This window comes from Carcharhinus amblyrhynchos, chromosome 14 (assembly GCF_965287045.1).
Source record: "Carcharhinus amblyrhynchos chromosome 14, sCarAmb.v2.hapA, whole genome shotgun sequence".
Taxonomy (NCBI): domain Eukaryota; kingdom Metazoa; phylum Chordata; class Chondrichthyes; order Carcharhiniformes; family Carcharhinidae; genus Carcharhinus; species Carcharhinus amblyrhynchos.
In genome coordinates this window covers 62,023,837-62,045,054 of record NC_137337.1, presented here as the reverse complement: position 1 = coordinate 62,045,054, position 21,218 = coordinate 62,023,837, and the positions used below count along the sequence as shown (strand labels likewise).

General features: G+C 40.5%; 1 protein-coding gene across 1 annotated transcript in view; it reads left to right on the top strand.

The window, feature by feature from the left end:
- The window catches only part of zfyve19 (zinc finger, FYVE domain containing 19), a 31,774-nt gene that overhangs the window by 8,092 nt on the left and 2,464 nt on the right, over positions 1-21,218 (top strand). The window contains exons 5-10 of the mRNA XM_080202989.1: positions 907-1,052; positions 2,302-2,410; positions 2,781-2,984; positions 5,785-5,864; positions 12,256-12,348; positions 16,461-16,600. Of these exons, the coding sequence (XP_080059115.1) occupies positions 907-1,052; positions 2,302-2,410; positions 2,781-2,984; positions 5,785-5,864; positions 12,256-12,348; positions 16,461-16,600 (772 nt within the window). The remainder of the gene's footprint in view (positions 1-906; positions 1,053-2,301; positions 2,411-2,780; positions 2,985-5,784; positions 5,865-12,255; positions 12,349-16,460; positions 16,601-21,218) is intronic.

Here is a 21,218-nt window from a genome sequence, read left to right as displayed (position 1 = left end):
AATGATTTCATAGTAGTTACATTTAATTATCTAACATTACTTTTTGGGCAATTTCTCCCTTTTTAAAGTGGGGTTTGTTAACAGTCTCTTATGTTGATTATACTGCACTATATATAAGTAAACTTACAGTTGGACTGGGACAGAACTTTCTGTGGACCATTCAGGGGTTTTTTGATTCCAGTATATTTGTCATTTCAAGAGAAATTTGAGGAATTTTGTGTTTGAAATTATAGAGAGCAACAAGTTGTAAGCTGCCCTTTCACCTTAGGAAGCTGAACTCAAAATAACACGCAAGATTAATGGGATCTTACCCTGGCCCCAGAGGGCTGAAAGACAATGTTTTGGGTGGTTTAAATTCTCAATGGTGCCTGTTTGTTCACAACAAATAATTGTCCCTAATAGAGTACTAACCTCACAGAGAAACCTCAAGGATGATTTGTCTGGAAAATGGCAATGACACACTGCTGCAATTCAGTCCTGATTTCGGGGTTAAGGCTGGATTCAGAGCAGAGTGGAGCAGGCTTGCTTTGTTGGAACAAATCACTCTGATTTTTTTAAATACCTCTATCAAATCAGAAAGAAAAGCTTGCATTCGTATAGCACCTTTCATGTCCTTAAGTCATCCCAAAGACAATGAAGTCATTTTGAAGTGTAGTCACTGTCGTGACATAAGCCAATCACCCTGAATTTCCTTTGTTCAAATTGAAACTATTTTCTTTTCCTCACACTGAGTACAAGATGTAAAAATACCAATCTAGAGAAAAGAAGCTGAATATCATCATGATTGTTGGTCCATGGTTTACCTATCAGGACTGATTCCTACTCAGAATGTCAAAATAACTTTGCAACCCATAGATGGGATAGATTGAGTCACATCCTGGTTAGATATTTTCATTTATATTGCAGAATCTATACCTTCTCAGGGGGAAATTGAATTGCGACTAGCAGCATTGAAGAAGGACCCCCTGCGACCCATACCTTCCACGATGGAGATGGAGGACAGGTTAGCCCTGTTAAGGGGCCAGACACCACCTTCACAGGCCCCCAAACCTGTAAGGACCTGGTCTTTCCTTGTACTATTCTGGAAATGCAGATTACTGGCCTGTATTATGTTAATTCTGGCATAAAGGCTCAACTAAGCATACATTTTGCCAGAAAATGGTTAAGAAATGAATGAAGTACACTTAATATTGTGACTTTTCCATGAATGCTGCTTTTTTTTATCTATCCCTGAGGTTTTGCATAATGGAGTGGCAGGAAATGCAACGCAGGATGGAGAGGATCCCATATGGTTCCTAGTGGTTCCCCCAGTGCCTCACTAAATGGCCAAATTTAAGTCCATTTGTTGGAAAGTTACTGACTGGGCCTGAATTTGAGCCTGTATCTCACTGTGCCGTACTGTGAACAGCTTGGGTCTGCACAGGCTGGGGATTTACTCTGTAACCTTCTAGTGTTTCCTGTGATGAGTAGTCAGTGTTCTTAGGCACTAAATCATGTGAAGAGCTTTGAATCTGTTGTTTGTTTGCTTCTGTTTAGTCAAGATTAATATGAAAAGTGAATTTCCCCAGACTTTTCTGAACCCATTAAATAACCACAGACTCCTACGACACTTAGTTACCGAAATTGTTTGTGTTTGTCTCCAATCCTGAGTAATATTGTTGAAGTGAAATTCAACAAATTCCTTGTTAATTTTGATGACCGGTGATAAGTCTGTCTTTTGTAAATATCAGTTAAGAGTTGAGCCCAAGGCCAAATATCTGTACGTATCAGAACTTCTCACTTGTGGTGAGCCTTCCTGAGCCTTGCTTTCTGTGGTAATGCTTTGAGTGAGGTCCTTTATTGTACCAGTTAGTATGTAGTTCAGCTATTTATTGCTCATGTTGGCAGTATATTCTTTGCACTGAAGATCACACTTGTCGATGGGAAATAGTCTTGTTCGAAGCAGAGGAAAACTCACTCTGTTGTGCCCCATTAGTATCAACAGACTGAGTGACCTCTCCTGCTCTGTTGTGCTATTTACCCATTTCCCACTGCAGCTGTACTATGCTCTCTCTCGGTTTATCAGATCAATGTTAACTTGTGCAGCTATACTCCAAGACCTAGATTAAGAATGCCTGGTCATTTTCAATTAGAACCCATACAGTTATAAATCATAATGAGGTGTACATCCCAGCTGCCTGGACTGGATTTGGAACTCTTTCCCAGATGTAAAGGCACAGCTGACCACATCCCAAGTTCAGTTACTTAGTTGTCTGCAAAGTTGTGTTGCAAGATGTACTGAACCTTGCTTTTCTGCTGTAGAATTATCAGGCTCCTGATAACAGGACTCAAACAGAACAAGTCAATGACCTCTTCAAACAAATGTCGGAAGAAGCAGCCATAGACCAAAAATATGGCTCTGGCATTGAAGGCAAGTTGTATGAAAGATCTTTTATTCCACTCTGGACTGTACCTTCATATTTTGTACTTGGTGAAGCACTGTACAAAAATAGAGGAGATATATATATATAAAATCATCAATAAAAAATAAGGAGAAAATTCTTTACAGAGAGAGTAATTGGAGTGTGGAACATGTGGCCACATAAAATATTTGAGGTGAAAAACATAGGTATTTAATGGACCATTGGATTGGAAATGTGCATGCGCCTCTTGGACTCCATTTTTAAGCCTGATGTGGTGGCTGCGTTAGTGTAAAGGAACAGATGCTATAGGTGCCAGATTCATTCTCCCATGTCTAAGCAACACATAACAGAGTGCAACATTTTGTGTGTTGGGTATAGATGGTGCAATGAATGACCTGAATAAAGGAATCGATCCACATAATTTCAACAGTGACACTGTCAACACCAAACGCTTGGAGGAGGAGAAAAGCAATCTGCTGCACCAGGCAACAGCTGAGCTGAAGCAGGACAATTTGCATACAGAGCAAGTCTTAAAGATATCGAAGCGACTGGCCACATTGAAAGGAGAGGATCCCAATGCTGGTGAGTGCAGATAGTTTTGCGTAAACCCAGTGTGTTTCTCTGGATTTTAAAAAAAGTCCCTGAATGTAAGTGGTTTTGGCAATACTGTTCATGTCTCTTTGAGAGGGTGGGAACAGCTGTTCTCCTGGTATGGCTGCAATGTTTATGGTGATGCTGTTCCATAATAGTATTTGATAGGTAGGGCAATCCAAAATCCCAAGGACAGTGAAATATGGGTGGTACAGGAACAAAATATTTTTCTCCCTCGATTTTCCACCTTTCCATTGTGCCCAAGAGGCTATAAACTTGTGTGAGCCTAGACACTCAATTATTCAATCATACAATACTTCTCAGTGGGCTATTGGAAAACACTCAGATACCATTTGTTAGTCACCTCCCACACCACTGCCCATGCTTTACCCTCCTCTTCTGATTGAGCTCAACTAATCCAGCAATGACTGGGAATTGGACCTTGGGCTTAATGCAAAACCAACTGAGAAGATACAGTCCACATGATTTTTTTTGTGCAGAGATTTTAAATAAAGGCACATGCACAGATTTATCAGATGAAGCCATTTTACTTTTAACTGCATGTACACATATAATTTATGACAGCTTTATATCTGATTTATTACAGGTTGCTTAGAGGAGGAGGAGGACAGTGATACATTCAGTTATCTTAGGTTGACTGCTTACACTAGGCATAACCTTGGTCAAGCGATCATTTTCAGCTCATTTCAGCATGGTTTCTGGAGATTAGTGAAGTTTACGGCTGAAGGAAATGGCCCTGCCTGTTTGTTGTAGGGTCTTTGCCTTTTCTGATCAGCCAGTGGATTGCTGCACTTGGCCAGATTGGCAGATTTGCTGAGTGAGCCTGCCAGGTTGAGCCCCTTGATTGCTTGATATTACTCCAGTTTCACTTCATTCATTTTTATTGAATTAATTTCCCAATGTAATTCCCCATGTTTTGGGAAGCGCTGTCCAGGATAAGTAGGAGCAAGGGCATGGAAAAGAAAGCCACTTTCTTAACCTGTTACTGAGAATGGTGCAAACCCACCCATTGCTGCAGCTCTCTTTCTGCAGTGGGCAAGAATATCAAGGGCATAGTGCTTACTATCTAGAAGGCTACATCTAAGGTTTGACAATGCTATGTATTGTCTGGCCATAGTATCTCCAACAGTCATTTGGTAGAGGGGGAGATTGAGACTAATGGAACTTGTGTGTATGAGTAACTTTGGGCTAGCTTTAACACATTTTTCTGCAGGTATTCATATTTACTTCTTTGTCTACCAAATGTACTGCGGGCCTCTGTTCCCAGGCATTCCTCCTTTCAAGATTTTAACCAGTATATACCAATAAAGCTTTAGTGAAAAGTTGCACAAATGAATAACATGAATGTAACAATTGAAAATATTTTCTCCTGCCTCCGCTATTTCAGATGGTGTCAGCCAAGGTACCAGCCTGGCGATTCTGTAACTTGATCTGTCACACCAGCAATTCCTTTGGGCAGTAAAGAAGAATGCAAAAACACCCTTAAAGGTTTTCAGCTGCCAGACTAGGAGGGGAGAATTTATATCTTCTATTCCAAAAGAGAAGGAAGGAATGGATATATGTGTAAACTTTAGTACTCAGTAGGCTCAAGTGACTGTGATCTAATAATGAAAAGATGCAGAGACTGACTATCTAAGATTAAAAACAGAGCATTTAAATTCTCAGATGATCAGTCAGCATCTATAAAGGGAAAAGATATTCATACCACATGGAATGGGTACCCTTCACCAGACTTGCTTTGTTTTTCTTCCAAGTTACAGTAGTGAAGGGGGTGGTTGGGATTAAAGGCTAGAAACTCCTTTGCAACCTCCCTGCAAAGTTTGCTGTTTATACAGCTTCAGAAAATTTTCCACCTTAATTTTTTAACCTTGGAAGGAGAGCTTTGTCCTTCCATGTACATCAAGCACAATGTAAAGCTTTCAGTTATTGATCTCCTTGCATTCAAGGGGTTGATATAAGCAATGGATTGCCAAAGTAGGCTTTTTTCTCTTTGTAGATCAGATTGTGTTCTTCCATCACTTAGATTGCCATGTCTCTTCCAGTATTACTCATAGTGAAATGTAACTTTGTTGCTAATACCAAGCCACTGTTTAAAGGTTTCAGAGGGTCCAAATGGTCTGTATATAGAATATGGATACTTGGGAATTAGTCATAGCCTTGAATTCAACGCAAGGGATTCAGTTGGTTTATATAATATAATGATGGCGTACCAGGAAGGAGTTGCAGACTGGAATCTAATTGAGAGGTTCTCATGGCTTATTCATAGAATTATGTACATATCTGGAAATTTTGCAGGCTGGCACCTAATTGAGGGGTTCGGATGGTTTATGTTTAGAATAATGAATATCGGGGGGCGTGTTACAGGCTGGAATTTAATTGCAGTAATTCAAATCTTTTGTCCTTCCATATAGATCAAGCACAATGTAAAGCCCTCAATTATTGATCCCCCAGCATTCCAAAGATTGACGTAAGCAAGGGATTGCCAGAGTAGGCTTTCCTTTCCATATCAATCAAATTGTGTTCTTCCATCACATAGACTTGCGTTTTTATGTAGAACGTTGTAATTGATTGCAGAGGTGCTGTGGTACAGCCAACATTCTCTGAATTGACATTTTGTCAGCAGTGAACTGGATGCTCCCGCTGATATGTCATTGAGTGCACTACGGGGTTAATGAGTCTGTTACCATCTCTAGCAGTGTAAATGTTTAATGGGCGAATACAACAGATGTGTTGAAAAATCATGTATGGCTTCTACTTTGTGCTCACATAGCTGTGGATGACTGGAAACACACTGAGCTGGACAGTGATGAAGAAAATGAAGAGCTGCTCACCCAGCGAATTCTGAAACAGGTCTGATTTGCAATATTTTCAGAGGTAATTCCTATCTTGTCTGTTTGGTCCAGCAGACATGCAGATTTTGTGAGGAATGCACTATAAGGAGAAGGGAACACCATGGAAGATGGAACTTTCCTGCTTCCCTGGGAGCTCTTTACCTTTTGTAAAAACATGTTTTCGTCCTCCAATTGGTGACTTTCATCACTCCTACACACCCACTCATCACTGCCAGGGAAATAGTAAATTCAGTCCCAGAATAGTGATCAGTTTACTGGGCTATTCAGTCAGAAGCTAATTGATTTATGAACATGTATTCCTTTGTAAATGTTCCAAAATGTATGAAAAAATTAATGCTGCATTGTATTTAAAAGCCCAGGGACAGAATATCAACTTGTGTTGTTTTGCCAACTGACCATTTGAAATGCTTGTTTTTGGATTGATTAGGGATCCTGAGTAGACCACAATGAATGTTCCATAGCTTGTTGCATATAGTAATGTCACTCTTTGCTGATTGGTAGAACTCTCAACTGAGTCAGAACATCATAGGGTTTCAATCCCTATTTCAGACACAAGCCAAAATCTTCCATCCTCGTCTGTGGCTGAGATTTTCTGGTGCCGCTGACATGGAGTTTTGGCCGGAACACCAAATTTTCTGCTTCTACTCACAACTGGTGCTGCCACAGATTAGACTAAACCATTTTTTATTCAATCTGTGCATCCAGACCTGGCCACCAAAAATAACTAGATGTGAATTCCTTCTTCCAGAATATACAAGGTTCATGTAGTTGTTCAAGAAACTTTCCATGCAGACCAGGAGGAATGATCACTCGGATTTCCCACATTAGATAATGCATCCTCTTAAGCATGGTACTATGATTAATGGTAATTTATATCATAGAAATATGCAGATAAGATTAGTGACCATCTTTGCAATCAGCTAGTAGTAATGAAGGTATGCCTTTATATGGCCCAAACATAGTAGTTAAGTGTTGATGATCAGTCACTAATGTGAAATGATGACCATACAAATAATGATGAAACCTTTGTAATGCAAAAATGATATTCAATACTTCCTTTTCTAGATGGGCATAGTTAGATTCAGTACTAATCAGAGAATGTGAAGCAAAACCTATTAGTCATTTTCCTTCCAAAAGGATAGATAATATGTTAAACTACTGCCCAATCTATAAAGTGTTGCAAACAAGCACTAATGGCAGCTTGAGATTAAAATGAACCAGTATTTAATACTTCTGCAAAGCATCTTTGACATCCTTATGTATTTTTTCACATTCTGTTATCCAATCCAGTGACTGTTTCACATATAGTAAATTATGCAATGGCTCCAATAATGTAGCTAAGTTAGTAATTTGCCATAATAATTTACTAATCCTAGAAAGGACCTGAGCTGCGCCACATTTATCAGATATGGTGCCTCTAAAATAGTGTTCCTCTTTCTGGGTGCTTTATGTAGGTCTTTACTATCAATAACATGACCCACACACTGGACTGATGTCTGGAAAAAATAGTTTTGTTGGTACGCAGACCATTTGCTTGAAGGCATTCCAATGTTGCTTCTAAATGAATCAAGTACTCCTGCTCATTGGACCCTATAATTAGAAAATCACCCAGGTGCTTGATCCTGGACCGGTAGACGGGCGCCGCAACAGCTCGGTGACTAGCACTGCTAGCTGTGCAGATACATGGATTTGGGCCTGTGTCTGTGGGAGTTTGCACATTCTCCCTGTGGTTGCGTGGGTTTCCTCCGGGCGCTCCGGTTTCCTCCCACACCCCAAAGATGTGCTCTTAGGCTGATGGGTTTTACCAAATTGACACTATTCTCCCCTGAATCTGGCTAAGTTAGGGGTTCCATTCGTAGACATGCAGGGTAGAATAGGTGTAGGGTGATGCGGCGGCGCGGGCTCGTTGGGCCGAAGGGCCTGTTTCCCGTGCTGGGTTGTTCTTTGTTCTTTGTAATTTTGTACCCCAGAGAAATGACTTAAAATCTGATCCATGGGTTTTTGGAATAGGGCTGGTGCAGACATTATTCCAGAAGGCCATTTTTTATCATGAAAAATGCTTTTATGTGTAACAAAGGTAAACAATTGTTGAGATTTAGTGGCTACATGCATCTGTAAATATCCTTGTGAAAGATCAATTTTGCTGAATTTCTGTCCATCTGATCCCCAGCAAACAAATCTTCAATTAAAGGAAGTGGACATTGATCAGCACACAACACAGGATTTATGGCTATTTTAAAATCATCATAAATAAGAACTGAACTAACTGGTTTCATGACAGGTACAATGGGGGTAGCTCAGTCACTCAGTGTAACTGGCTTTAACATACCAGTGTTAACAAATCGTACTAATTCTTCTTCAAATTACATTTAGCACCACTCTTGTTTTAAGACTTTTTGGTTGACTATTAGACTTTAGCTTGACTTTCACGTAAACTCCCTTAATTTTGCCAAATTTCTCTTCAAATACATTCTTGTATTTATCCAGAATGTTTTGACATCAAACCAATCTGTTGACAGCACTCCAGTTAAGCTTTTTCTTCTCCAACCATGATCCCAATTAGAGCTGGAAAATTACCACGGACCACATGAAGAAGCAACTCTGCTGTTTTCCAGTCAACTCTACATTGACCATGATGTAACTTTTTAATAGCACAGTCTCTTCTGTATCTATCCTTAAAATTACATCAGCTGGCTCTAAAGGAAAATGCTTCAGCTTTTGTTGGTATGTATTATCAAGAATTAAAGATACATGAGCGCCGCTATCAGCTTACGTCCTAATGGGTTGTCCACTTAAGTTCGGAATCATCCAGAATCTAAGCAATTCATGTTGGTGTGAATAAGACATTCAGTTGAAGCACTTCATATTTCTGGACATTCTCTTCATAGTCGTAATTCTTTTCTTCCGCGTTGTAAATTCTTTTCGTATAATGGAACTTATTCTTTTTCTTGGAGGTGCCCAGATTATTCTGAATATTTTCAGGAGAAGACCAACATGTTTTTGCAGTGTGACCCATTTTACCACAATTGTTGCATTGACTACCCTTGGCCCCCAGTTCCCAACTTGTGGATCTTCATTCCTGCACCAAATTGTGAACACAGTAAGAGAAGTCTGACAGCACCAGGTTTAAGTCCAACCGATTTATTTGATAGTAAACTCACAAGCTTTCAAGGTTAAACTCTTCATCAGGTGAATGGAGAGTTCTGGCCTCAGACAGAGCATATAAAGCACAGACAGTTTACAGATTGTGAATCTTTACACCTAACCTGCTATTCAAGTCTTAAAATGGCCGACAATGTGAGTGGAAGGAGCACTGATCATAGGTTAAAGAGATGTGTATTGTCTCCAGACAGTACAGTAAGTGAGGTTTTGCAAACTCAGGCAAGTCACGGGGGTTACAGATAGTGCGACATGAACCCAAGATCCCTGTTGAGACCGCCCTCACGTGTGTGGAACTTGGCTATCAGTGTCTACTCAGCGAGTCTGCGTTGTTGTGTGTCGTGAAGGCTGCCTTGGAGAATGCTTACCCGAAGGGCAGAGGCTGAATGCTTGTGACCACTGAAGTGTTCGCCAACAAGAAGGGAACAGTCTTGCCTGGTGATTGTCGAGCGATGTTCATTCATCCATTGTCGTGGCATCTGCATGGTCTCCCCAATGTACCATGCTTCGGGACGTCCCTTCTTGCAACGTATCAGGTAGACAACGTTGGCCGAGTTGCAAGAGTATTTACTGTGTACCTGGTGGATGATGGAGTTTACTATCAAATAAATCGGTTGGACTTAAACCTGGTGTTGTCAGACTTCTTACTGTGTTTACCCCAGTCCAATGCCGGCATCTCCACATCATGACTACTATTGACACCCAAATTGTGAAGCCTCTTTAGTAGCCTGTTCCATTGGCACTGTGATTTCTACTGATGTTTTTTAAAGTCAAAGCATGTTCAGTAAGCAATCTTTTTTTGGATAGCCCCATCTTGGAGACCACAAACTGGACTATCTCAAAGAATATCTCCTAATGACTCATCAAATTCACCATGTTATGCCAGCCTGTTTAAGATTGTCACAAACTGAACTTTTGTCTTCAGTGGAACCTGATCCATTCCTCAATGATCAGTGGCTTTGGAGAGTAATACTCTTCAAAGATCTTTGTCAGCTTATCGTAGGTTTTTTTGTGGCTTTGCTGGATGAACCAAATTCTGGAGCAGATGGAAGGTTTTACTTTCATATTGAGAAAAGCTAATATGAGCGACTCATTTTCGATTTTATTCACTTGTACAACGTACTGAAAACACTCGATTTGGAACTCCTTGATTCATTTTCTTCATTGATAGGGCCTATGCATCCTAATTGACCTACCTTTTTTTTTCCAAGCACTAACGATTCAAGACTGCTCACGATATATGTTATTTACTGTCTTCTGAGCACTTTCCTCTTTAAACCAGAAGACTGTTCGCTTTGACGTATTTTTTTCAAATGGCTTCAGACATACACTAGAGCATCCCTTTTAAATATTTCAGATATTGCCTGGAATCTCTCCCTTTCTCTGATCAGAATAAAACCCTCTTTTGAAACCACATGGAGAGCTTTGTCTTCCTTTTGGCACTTTAATCCTATAGTTGCTTCTCCCCAGCCTTCTGATTGTCAAAGTGTGAGGATCCACGATGTTTTTTTTTCTACTTAGGATCTTTTCTCAATTAAGCAAAATTCCGAATGGTTCCCAATTTTCTTTTTGTAATGTCCTAGTTATGTTAGGGGCTGTGGGTTTTAAACAAAACAGAAGAAGCTGAGCCATTGACTTTTCTATCTGGGACTGGCAAATCATTTATTATGGGTCCACATGATGTGCTGGAAATTGTTTTGGGCCTTGGTCACCTTGCAAACTTGACAGTAGCAAATGATGCAGACTTCAGTTATGATATAAATATATGATTAATGTAACCTAAATAGATTCTAATTTTGATTTCTCTGCATTTAAGAGCCACTATGTTTTGCACAAATCTTATTCTGGGAAAAAAATAAGGACCAGTGATGGTCCATCCCAAGACTGAGAGAAATAGTATTAATATGAACAACCTGTTGTGTCTTCAGTTCCAATTAACATGCTTAACTTTTATATAGGCCTTTCATGATTTGGGTAATGTCAAAACACAACAAAGCTTTTGAAGTATTGTAGTGCAGCGAAGGGGTGACACAGTGGTTAGCACTGCTGCCTCACAGCATCAGAGATCCAGGTTCAATTCTGGCTCAGGTGACTATGTAGAGTTTACACATTCTTTCTCCCACGTTTGTGTGAGTTTCCTCCAGGGTGCACCGGTTTCCTCCCATGATCCAAAAATGTTAGAGTTAGGTGGATTGATCATGGGACACCAAGAGGTGTGGGCTAGATGGATTAGCTATGGTAAATGTGTGCGATTATGGGATAGGGTTGGGGAAAGAGCCTGGGTAAGATACTCTGTTGGAGAGCCAGTGCAGACTTGATGGGCTGAATGGCCCCCTTTTGCACTGTAGAGATTCTATGAAAAGAAACGACGTGGTTTGGATTCAAACTACCAACAACAGATTTATTGAAGGAGCTGTTGCCTGTGGAGGGCAAATTGCACAAGTTGTCCTGTAGAGGACAAAAACAGCAGCCTATGCAACACCCCAATGATATAACCTGCAAATTAGATGACTGACGCTTAAAACAATCATGCAATTACTTAAGTATGTAACAGGACTGCACTATCACAGATATTTTTTCAACTAGTTCATTAAACCAAAGCTCAGTCACTGTGAAAGATTTTGTGGCACAGTTTGAAGAAAAACCAAAGGGGTTTCCATGGAATTCTCACCAACTTTGCCCCTCAGCCAACAACAAAAATAAATTAACTGGTTCTCTATTTCATTTCTGTTTATGGGATTATGCTGTGTGCAAAACTTCAGTATTGCAACAGAGATTACACTTTAATAGCACACCATTGGCTATGAAGTATTTTTTGATTGCTGAGACATTAGTGAAAGGTGCTATATCACTGCAGATCCTTCCTTTAATGTGGACGGCATAGAAATGTACAGGTACCAGGGTGTTCTAAATTTCTTCTCCTTTGTTTTCAAATCCACCCATGGCCTCATTCCTCCCCCAGGATTACAACAACATTCTCCCTATAGATCTCGATTTTCTCCAGTAGTGGCACATTCCTGCTTTTTACTTGCTTTATCATTGGCAAGTTACTGCTGTTGTTTAGTTTCTATTTGAAATTTTTTAATAGCAGAATCATAATTGTTTTATGAAAGGCACTGTTAGAACAGATGCATTCCTTCATCAATTGCTTTCTATAATCTGGCAGTAGATAATGAGCTTCTGTTATAATGCAATCCTCCACACACTGATTGCAATATTTGTACCTTTAGGTTAATGAAGAAATTGCCATGGATGAAGCAAGTGGCTACAACATCCCTGTAGAGGAATCTAAACCAGCCCAACCCACACCTACCAGGAAGAAGGTATTGTCTCTAATTGGAGATCAAAGTAAACAAGTGGGTGGTGCAAATTTTCATAATGTTCATCAGCTCTAATTCAGTGTCCCAATTACTTTTGATGCTGCATCAGTCTTTTCAGCTAAGACTAGATCTAATAACACTGAAATAAAAATCATCTCTAAGAGGTGGAAATGGTGTTGAGTGAAAGAGATTGCGAAATTTCAAGGCAGTTTCTAGTAGGAATGTGTCAACTGCACAAAACGTGTCATCACTTGGTAATACCAGTTTGGTTACAGAGTGAGCTTAGTACCAGGGGTTTTAGAAACAAGCACATTCTTTTTTTCATAAATTACATTTACCAACCCTCAACATATTTTCCAATTCATCTTTCTCAGAAGTGCACTCAGTTATTCCTTAACGCACTGGTACTGTCCAATTTAATGACTTTTCTGTGAACTTTTTTCACTGAAGTGGTAATAAATCCAACATCTCTTCTTACTCCTAAGGTGACAGCTTTGACTCTTGCCCTTCTTATTTCAGAAGTTACAGGTTCAAACCCTGATGTAAAGACTAAAGCACATGACCTAGGCTGAGGCTTCAGTACAGTACTGAGAAAGTCCTAGATTGTTGGAGGTATACCATCATTCAGGAGAGACAGTAAGCTGTTCGTTCTCTGGTGGACAAGGCCCCATTAATGACAAAGTAGAACAGGGGAGTTCTCCTGGTTTCGTCACCCATATGTATTACTCAATCACCAAAAGTTCCTTGTGTTCCGAAGGGTGATATATAAACGCAATTCTTTTCCTTTTTCCTATAGCTTTTTCACTTTTAAAGTATTCCAATTAAAGCTGATCTAAAACAACATTTGAAGCTGAGGCATGTTCTTGTACCTCCGTAGAGCGAGATTTATCCTAATTTGTATTACATCAGATCTACAGTATTTGCTAGCACTATACTCTAAATATGGGAATAGTTTTAAGTCCCTACTTCGAGCATGTAAATTCACCTATTTTTCGTTCTGCAAATTTTTCAAAGTGTTTATCCAGGTACTAAACTCTGCACAGTGGAAGTGGACATATAACTGTCGCAATACCTCTTGTTATTGTTTTGCGTAGTTTCGTAATTACCAGTTGTATGTAACTAGATCTAGATAGCTGCTATGTGTTGTCCCCTTTCTCACCTTTACTAATATTTTGTCAAAGGTCACAATTCCAATAGCCTCTTGCTTAATAATTTTTCTCAGGTAAAGTGCTTTATCTTGCCCAGAGAGATAGGGTGGCATGGTGGCTCAGTGGTTAGCAATGCTGCCTCATAGTGTCAGGGACCTGGGTTCAGTTACGACCTCAGGTCATTGTCTGAGTGGAGCTTGCACTCTGTCCTCGTGTCTGTGTGGGTTTCTTCCCACAGTTCAAAGATGTATGGGTTAGGTTGATCGGCCATGCTAAATTGACCCTAGTGTCAGGGGGATTAGAAGAGTAAATGTGTGGGGTTATGGGAATATGGCCTGGATGGGATTGTGGTCGGTACAGACATGATGGACCAAATCTCCTTCTGTGCAGTTGGGATTCTATGATGCTAAGATGGAACTTGGGTCTGTTCCTGCAACATCCAGAGAAGGAAGGCGGTGAGAGAAAGAGAGACTGGAATGTACCTTTGATGGCCACATAGCCATGGAACAAGAGGGGGACAGTGATCCACACCTGTATCAGAGAGAGTTCGCAAAAGGGTCCACACCTGTGCTACCCAGAGAGAGAGAGGTTAGGGGTCTATACCTGCACTATCCAAATTGAGTTAGGAAAGGGGCCTGTGCTTGTTCCACCTTCAGAGAGACAGGGGTCTGCAGCTGTGATACCTACAGATGGATGGAACATGGGCAAGCAGTATTGTGATTAGAATTCTTGCTGGCCAGAGGACTGACTGTTTCACAGCTCATTATCCTAAAGTATATTTTGATTCTCATGCCTCGAGCTATTTAAATCTAAATACTGCCTGCAGGTTTTACTGGAAGCAAGCAAGAAGTCTATAAGTAGGTTTTTTTCTAATTTTTTTGATTTTTAAAAAACAAATTCCAATTTCCCAGGACCAGGTGTCTTCTGGAGAACATAGAGATTCAGCCAGTTCCAATCCTTGTTCACAAAGGTAGTCAATTATGGATCTTAGCTGATCCAAGTCAGTTCTCTTTTCATTGGTGATTCCCCTAATTGATTTACAGTGCACTAGATGCAAGCCTATGGCAAGCAACCGAATGCTGCTAACTTCTACGTTTAGATGGTTTTGCATGCAATACATTTCACAGAAATCATGTTCTGTCTCAGGTGAGCCAAATATTGTCACAAACGACATAGGTTCCTCTTCTGGACTTCTGCAAACAGCAGATCCATATGATGTTTAAATAATTTTCAAATCTGTCCCATGAGGACTCATTTTAGCTATACAATATAATGAACAGTTCAAGGGTTGGTAGCGTTTGTGAAATTCCCAGTCTTGACCATTGTGTGATGAAACCTTATTTTTTGAGACTACACTCAGATGTCCTTCCAAAGATTAGGTCCAAGCGTTGACCTGAGGGTTACAATGAGTGAAGTGGGGAGATTGAAAAAGAAGGAAAAAGTGCAGCAAGTTTCACCATCAAGAAATAAAATATTAATAGGATATCTTGTAATAAGGACAGCCTGTAGGAAATCCTTCTGTTTCCGTTAAACATATCGAAACCTGATAACTGACAGTTTACAGAGTCTATGTTTTATAGACCAAATTTCTCTTTTTACAATTTCTTTTTGCATGATTTGCAATTTAAGTCGAACTGCTTAATCTACAGTATCATCAGGTGTAAAATAATATCCTTATTCTTTCACAGTTTTGAGTATTTGCTGCCCATGAGACATTAAATTTAGGCTTTTAGTTATTTGATTGAATTTAGTATTTAAAGACCGTCACTATGGACAACTGATGGAGTGTGGCTTCTGACTACCATTCAGTCCAAAGTGTAATTAAAAATATTTCTGACCTCTCTTTAATATTGAGTGAGCGGGTGTATCATCCTTGGCACCATGGAAGTGAGGAAGCAGCTGTCAGCTTGGCTTACTGACTGATGTGAAGTGAGAGTAGGAAAGAAGGAAATATATAAAAATGTATCCCAAACAACCTCGTAGGTCTAAACTATGAATGCACGAGGGATAATTTCATTTTATATGTACATGTCCAGCTCATTTCTGGCCTAGTGCATTGCTTATCCCTCCCTCCTAACTGTTGCTCTAACTAAGATGCATTATCTTGTTTAGATCACTTCTGGGTAAAATTTGATATCTATCAGTCCAAGTTGTAAATCAGTTATTACATGATTTGACATGGCCCATCTTCAAATTCCACTGAATACTCGAATTGGCTTTATTGGCAATTCAGCTGGCGAAAGAGAAAATTTGGCTATCCAAACCTGAGGCAAATAATGAACAACTTCGAAAAATTGTCCAATGGGATAAGTGAGATGTTAAGCCCATGGCTGTGAGTGAAGGCTGTATCTTTCCTGGCTTTTGCCTCAGGAACACCTTTAGTGCTTAATTGTGTAATGCTGGCAAAAATGACTAGTGACAAACTCCTTTCATTAACATATGATCTTCCAAATACTGTGTTAGCATATTATAGAAGAGCTCCATCATTAATTAGAACAATATGGGGCATGCCATTATTTTTCTTAAGAATATATCTGTTGTTCCATTTTTCTTACTCAATGATAAAATTCTCATCCTTGTTTCCAACTTCCTCCATGGCCTTGACTCTCCCTAACTCTGTAAGCCCCTCCTACCCTACATCGCTCCAAGATGTCTGTGCTTCTCCAATTCAGCCCTTTTTTGGATCCCTGATTTTAATCATTCCACAATTGGCAGTCATGCATTCAGCTGTTTATGCTGAAAGCTTTGTATTTCCCTCCTTAATCTTCTCTGTATCCCCTCCCCTCCATTAAGGCACTCTTTAAAACCTGCATCTCAGATTTTGTTCACCTATACAGATATTAGCTTGTGTAATTTGATGCCAAATTTAGTGTGGTAGCACTCCTGTGAGGTGCTTTTCTATGCCTACGATAAAGGTACAATATACGTTTATTTACTATAGTGAACTTATAACTTTGTGTTTGTCAGTTGCATTCCCCACCTGCGATGCCATTTGCTGAGGCAGCAGATAGTGATGAGGAGCTACCTTGGTGCTGTATCTGCAATTGTGATGCTGTGCTCCGTTGCCGTGACTGTGATGGAGATCTCTACTGCCAGAGATGCTTCAGGTAAGAACAAAGGATTCCAGCTGAGATGTGATACCAAGTTTAAAGACAGATAAAAGAAATGAAGGATTTTGCCTTACAGCAACATGTTTGAATATCCCAACATGACTGTCCGAACTTTACTGCTTTGCCCATCTGAGGCTCATAAGACCCTGCCCGAGGCCAGTGGGGAATGGCGATCTGCAAGCCTCAATTGAGGCATGCGAGGCAGTAAAATTCAGGCAGATATCTTTCACTTTTTGATACTGTAATACTTATTATTTCAATAAATGTTTTATCTTTTGACAATTTTGTAAAAAAAAATTTCAAGTTGACCAAAAATTTTCAATCTTTTTCACATGTATATGAACCAGTGCGAACTATTGGTACAATATTTGGTATCTTACACCAATGTTTGTACTATGTAGCTCTATATGCTTAGGTGGGATCAATAAAAGAATAAAATTAATTATAGGGGAAATAATCTGGTGTCTGTCAATGGCATGGTTTTGAAAGAAACTTTCACTTGATCTGCTGTATGACCTTTTTTGTGTTTGTGACATCCCAAGTGGCCATTGCAGAAAGTTTTTGGTAAAGACCTTGTTATACAATCTTAATGTGCATCTTTGGTAAAACTTGGAGGAAAATAAGAAATTTGTTGAAAATGAGAATGCAACAGATTCTGTTAGGGAATGATATCAAGCTGGGGAAATGTACTGAATGAACATCCAGGGTTCAGTGCTGACATCCTTAATGTTTCTAGTCCGCTTAAATAAACTAGATGAAGAATTGCAATGCAACTTTGTTAGGTTCACTAGATTATGCAAAATTGAGGGTGAAGTTTGGTTATGGTATATAGTGTGGTCAGGTTTTATGGAACAGCTGAGGAATTACACTATAATCACTTCAATCTTGAATGTTTGCGACCAAAGGCATTTCTAGATTTCAGAATTTTCTGAACTATAACATTAGAGTGCATAGCCACAAGTATATGTACCTGAGATATAAAACATGCCAAAATTAATGTAAAGATACCAAAGTGCATCTTTTCAAATCCATTCATTTGAAAATATGGACTGATGCTCTAATGCACAGAGGTCCAGAACAAAATTCAGTAGTTAAGCAATACACTCCTTTAGAAATATTCTTTAAAACTTGCACATATTAATCTACTCTTAGGATACATTTGAAGATACTTGCTGTTATCTCAAGTTGTTATCGAATCTGTACCTTCTACTCGAGTGTTTCCCAAACTGTTTTCCAATGTGACCCCATTTTAACATGCATAACAGAGCCCCACACATACACAGAGCGCCAATACACATGCATTGTTACGATCCCAGCTGATAATACTGGACAAGTCAAGGCCCAGAGTGAAATTTTGCTTGATAGATCCTAACTTTTTTGTTTGGAAACTGTGGAGGAAAGTTACTGAACAAAGTCACAGGAGCCAGCTGATGAGCATTCTAACAGGAAAAGTAAAATCTTTATTAAAGCAAGAAAAATGAACCATATTACACCAAACTAAAAGATTAGAAATATAGCAATACAAACACAAGAAGATGATTCAATTTCTCAATATTTCTATACCTTACAAACCAGCGTTTCCCGCAGCACGGTTTCGTTAAGGGGAAGTCGTGTCTGATGAATTTACTGGAGTTCTATGAGGATGTGTCTAGGGCGGTGGATAGAGGAGAGCCGGTGGATGTGGTCTTTCTTGAGTTTCAGAAGGCGTTTGACAAGGTACCTCACAAGAGGTTATTGCAGAAGGTCAGGGGGCATGGAGTTGGGGGTAGGGTGTTAGCGTGGATAGAGGATTGGTTGTCAAATAGGAGGCAGAGAGTGGGGGTCAATGGGTGCTATTCGGATTGGCGGTTGGTGACTAGTGGAGTGCCTCAGGGGTCGGTGCTGGGGCCTCAGCTATTTACCATTTATATAGATGATCTGGAGGAGGGAACCGAGTGTAGGGTGTCGAAATTTGCTGATGACACCAAGATTGGAGGAACGGCAAATTGTGCGGAGGGTGTGGAGAGTCTGCAGAAGGATCTAGATAGGCTGGGCGAATGGGCCAGGAACTGGCAAATGGAATTTAATGTTGGCAAGTGCGAGGTGGTCCGCTATGGTAGGAAGGATTATTATTTACGTGGAGAAAAACTACAGCAGGCGACGGTGCAGAGGGACCTCGGGGTCCTTGTGCATGAGTCGCAAAAACCCAGCTAGCAGGTGGTCAGGAAGGCGAATGGGATGCTGGCCTTCATAGCGAGGGGGATTGAATATAAAAGTGGGGAGGTCTTGCTGCGGCTATATAGGGCATTGGTGAGGCCGCAGCTGGAGTACTATGTGCAGTTTTGGGTGCCGTACTTATGCAAGGATATTTTGGCCTTGGAGGGAGTGCAGAGGAGGTTTACTAGGCTGATGCCGGAGTTGAGGGGGTTGAGCTATGAGGAGAGGCTGAATAAACTAGGCTTGTACTCGTTAGAGTTTAGAAGAATGAGGGGAGATCTCATTGAGACGTATAAGATGATGAATGGGATGGATAGGATAGAGGTGGAGAGACTCTTCCCGCTCAGAAAGGACAGTAGGACTAGGGGGCACAGCCTCAAGATAAAGGGGGGGCGGTTTAGAACGGAGTTGAGGAGGAACTTCTTCACTCAAAGGGTGGTGAATCTCTGGAATTCTCTGCCCGTTGAAGTGGTTTTTAAGACGCGGGTTGATGGGTTTCTGATAAGAGAGGGGATTAAGGGTTATGGGGAGAGGGCGGGAATGTGGAACTGAGCCACGACAGATCAGCCATGATCTTATTGAATGGCAGGGCAGGCTCGAAGGGCCAGATGGCCTACTCCTGCTCCTATTTCTTATGTTTGACACAAAGGCTATTTGCTTGTGACTGGTGCAAGTGCAAACGGTTCTCTCCTGTTGAATTCTTGAGTATTCGTTAATGTTTCTCATCCAACTTGTGTCTCACCCCACGACATAACTGCACACACTGTTTCTGTAATATTGTCAGGTTCGTTTTTCAGAGATCCTTACATACTTGATGCAAGAGCAAGATGCTGTATAAGAAAACAATGTCCTTTATTTTCAAGCAAACACAAGCTCTTTTGGAAGATTGCATTACTAAACCAGCACAGTGTTCTGAGCTTAGCCAAGCGATACTCCCTCGAACGAGAGGATTCTCCCCCTTTATACTCTTTTTACAGCAATTAGTCACGTACACATAGTATAACTTCACCCAGATCATGTGCTTAGCAACAGCAAAAGTAAGTATTTGTACTTACTTACTCCAGTAAGCACAAATACAGTATGTGAGTAAAAATATGTTGAAAACCCACCCCCTCCCCCGGTTGCCATCAAAACTGCACATCCATCATTGCTCCAGTGTGAGATAGCAACCTTTCTCATATATATCTTGGGACATTACTTTGCCCATAAAGTGAATGTTATCTCCTTCAAACAAGGACAGCATTTAGCCAAGCCCAGTCTAGACTGATTTAATAAAGCAAGAGTTTCATAACTTATAAGGCCAGGGTGACAGTTTAGAATAAGGGAGTATGTACTGATATCAGCACAGGTTGTTTCAAACAAGATGCAGTTAATCACAGTTTTAAGCTAATAAAGACCTTTCACTTTATCTTAAAGCAACCAGCTGCGTTTGCAATTTTGCAGGTTCTCAGCTTGCAAAACCTTTTTACAAATGGCCAAGATCATTGGAGATTCATGGGATGTTAACCCATTAACATCTCATTCCCTCCTTTTATCATTCCTTGATAACACTAACCTCTTTAGAGGGAAACTTGTGCTCTATGGTATGCTAGGCATTGGCAGACACCTTTCAATAAGCCTAGCAGTAAGCAAACTATCAGAATAATGACTCCATGTGCATCAGCATTCCTCCACGGTCTCCAAAAAAGTTACCAAAAGGCCACCAGCCAGGGGGATTGTCGTTCTTAAAGTGTTGCCCTTCAGCCGTAATTTTGTCAGCTATCTTTTTAATATGCTCAGCTAAATCAGTGATATTGTCGGAGGATTCTGGAACGTATGTACAGCACTCAGAGCCTATTAGGGTGCAGGTGCCTCCTGTTGCTGCCAACAAGTAATCTAAAGCCATTTGATTTTTGGAGTGCTACCGTCCGTATAGCTGCGACTTCAGCTGAAACTTCGGAGATAGCAGTGCTCACATCCTCTAATCCATCCACAGTATCATTAGCTATTTTCTTAAGAGCTGATGCCGTATTGATCAGCTCCTTTGCTGCCTTTGCTGTCCCATAGGAAGGAAAGGCTATCATCCAGACCTGCTGAGCTTCGGTGATGGCCTGTTTAGATCTTAACTGATGCATCTTGGGGTGGAGATGCAGGGAATCATAATGTCGGACACAGGGGGCCACATAAGGTAGATAGAAAGAACCAGACCAGTCCCAGGGAAGCCAAGGATAGGCGTTATCTCCACAGACGTTATACGTTACCATATCGTCTAATAGGCTGGGATTGGCTGGGAAACTGTTGTCATTGGGACATGTAATTTTTCTCCCTTCCCAGCCCCAACCTTTGATAAGATGAAGGTGTTCTGTATGAACATCCCAGTTTGTGTAGTGGAACAAGAATCCTTTTTTTCTCTCTGACTAGGATAGGTAATTTAAGCTGC